The 1,120-nt window shown below is 34.6% G+C and overlaps 1 protein-coding gene across 1 annotated transcript in view; it reads right to left on the reverse strand.

The window, feature by feature from the left end:
- Nucleotides 1–13: 13 nt before the first annotated feature.
- LOC109588294 (uncharacterized) overlaps nt 14–1,120 on the reverse strand; it is a gene marked incomplete at both ends in the record, with an annotated part of 3,130 nt that continues 2,023 nt past the window's right edge. Inside the window, 3 exons of the mRNA XM_020004462.1 lie at nt 14–254; nt 515–681; nt 776–841. Coding sequence (XP_019860021.1) covers nt 14–254; nt 515–681; nt 776–841 — 474 coding nt within the window. The remainder of the gene's footprint in view (nt 255–514; nt 682–775; nt 842–1,120) is intronic.

Consider the following 1,120-nt stretch of genomic DNA (forward strand, 5'->3'; position numbering starts at 1 on the left):
CATGTACATGTACAATTGTATACATGCATGTCCACATGAAAAGGGAAAACCCCCAAATCATAAGCAAAACACATAATGTACAACGGTATACATACCCTGCAAGGTTTCATGTGAGGTTTAATACTCCATCCAGTAAATGGCTCATCTTGTGGAGCAGTTAAATTCAGTTCAATATATCCATCATCAGCAAGAGATGCAATACGAAAGTAAACATTAAGTCCTATTTCTGCATGGGATTTTGTCTTTTTAATAAACTACAAATTCAATAAAATAAAATGAAAGAATTGGGCCTATATTTACATGTACCGTATAGCGGGAAATTTTGGAGGGAATTAAATTTGGCGAATTTGGCGTTTTGATAGCCATTCGCCAAAATAAAATCCGCCATTTTGAGCTTTTATACGCATGCTCAATGGCACGTGGTCACTAATTCGTCAAATTAAAATCCGCCAATAACCAAAATTTAGCAATTCGCCAAATTTTACTCCCTCCAAAATTTCCCGCTATACGGTACTTCAAGGAGAGCATTTAGCTTCTTAGCTCCAGTAAAGGTAACCAAATCTTCTACACCTTTCTCCTCATAGTAAACAAGACCAGCATATTTAGTAGCTTCTGATAATTGGGACTGAACACTAGTTGAATCACTGTCCTGACTTTCTACTTGTTGACGAACATTTTGTTCTACAAAATTAAAACAAACAATGAGGAATCAAATTAAATGACACAATGAATGACACTTACAAATGAAGGTTAAATAAGCGTGTATTATACTTACGGTCACTAGTTGATGAGTTGTTTGTTCCAGTTGCTTCTCTACTGAGTCCAGCTACTGATATAGGATCTGTGTGTATTAATTCAGTATATAATTATGTATTAATGTATACATTATTTGTGACCATAATTGACAAAAGGTACCTTATGGCGGATTTTAAACTTCATCATTCTAATGAAAAATATCAACCTGTGAGTGCTCTATTAGTCAACAACTGTTTCTACAAGTTACATAGTAACTTTTTGCATCCTCTGGAGTAATTTAATGATATTTAGAGCTCAGGAAGTTAGATTTTTTAGGCCATAAAGACCAATTTTCCTATCCGCCATAAGGTACCTTTTGTCAATT

This window comes from Amphimedon queenslandica, unplaced genomic scaffold (genome assembly GCF_000090795.2).
Source record: "Amphimedon queenslandica unplaced genomic scaffold, v1.1 AMPQUscaffold_12185, whole genome shotgun sequence".
In the NCBI taxonomy this organism is placed as follows: Eukaryota; Metazoa; Porifera; class Demospongiae; order Haplosclerida; family Niphatidae; genus Amphimedon; species Amphimedon queenslandica.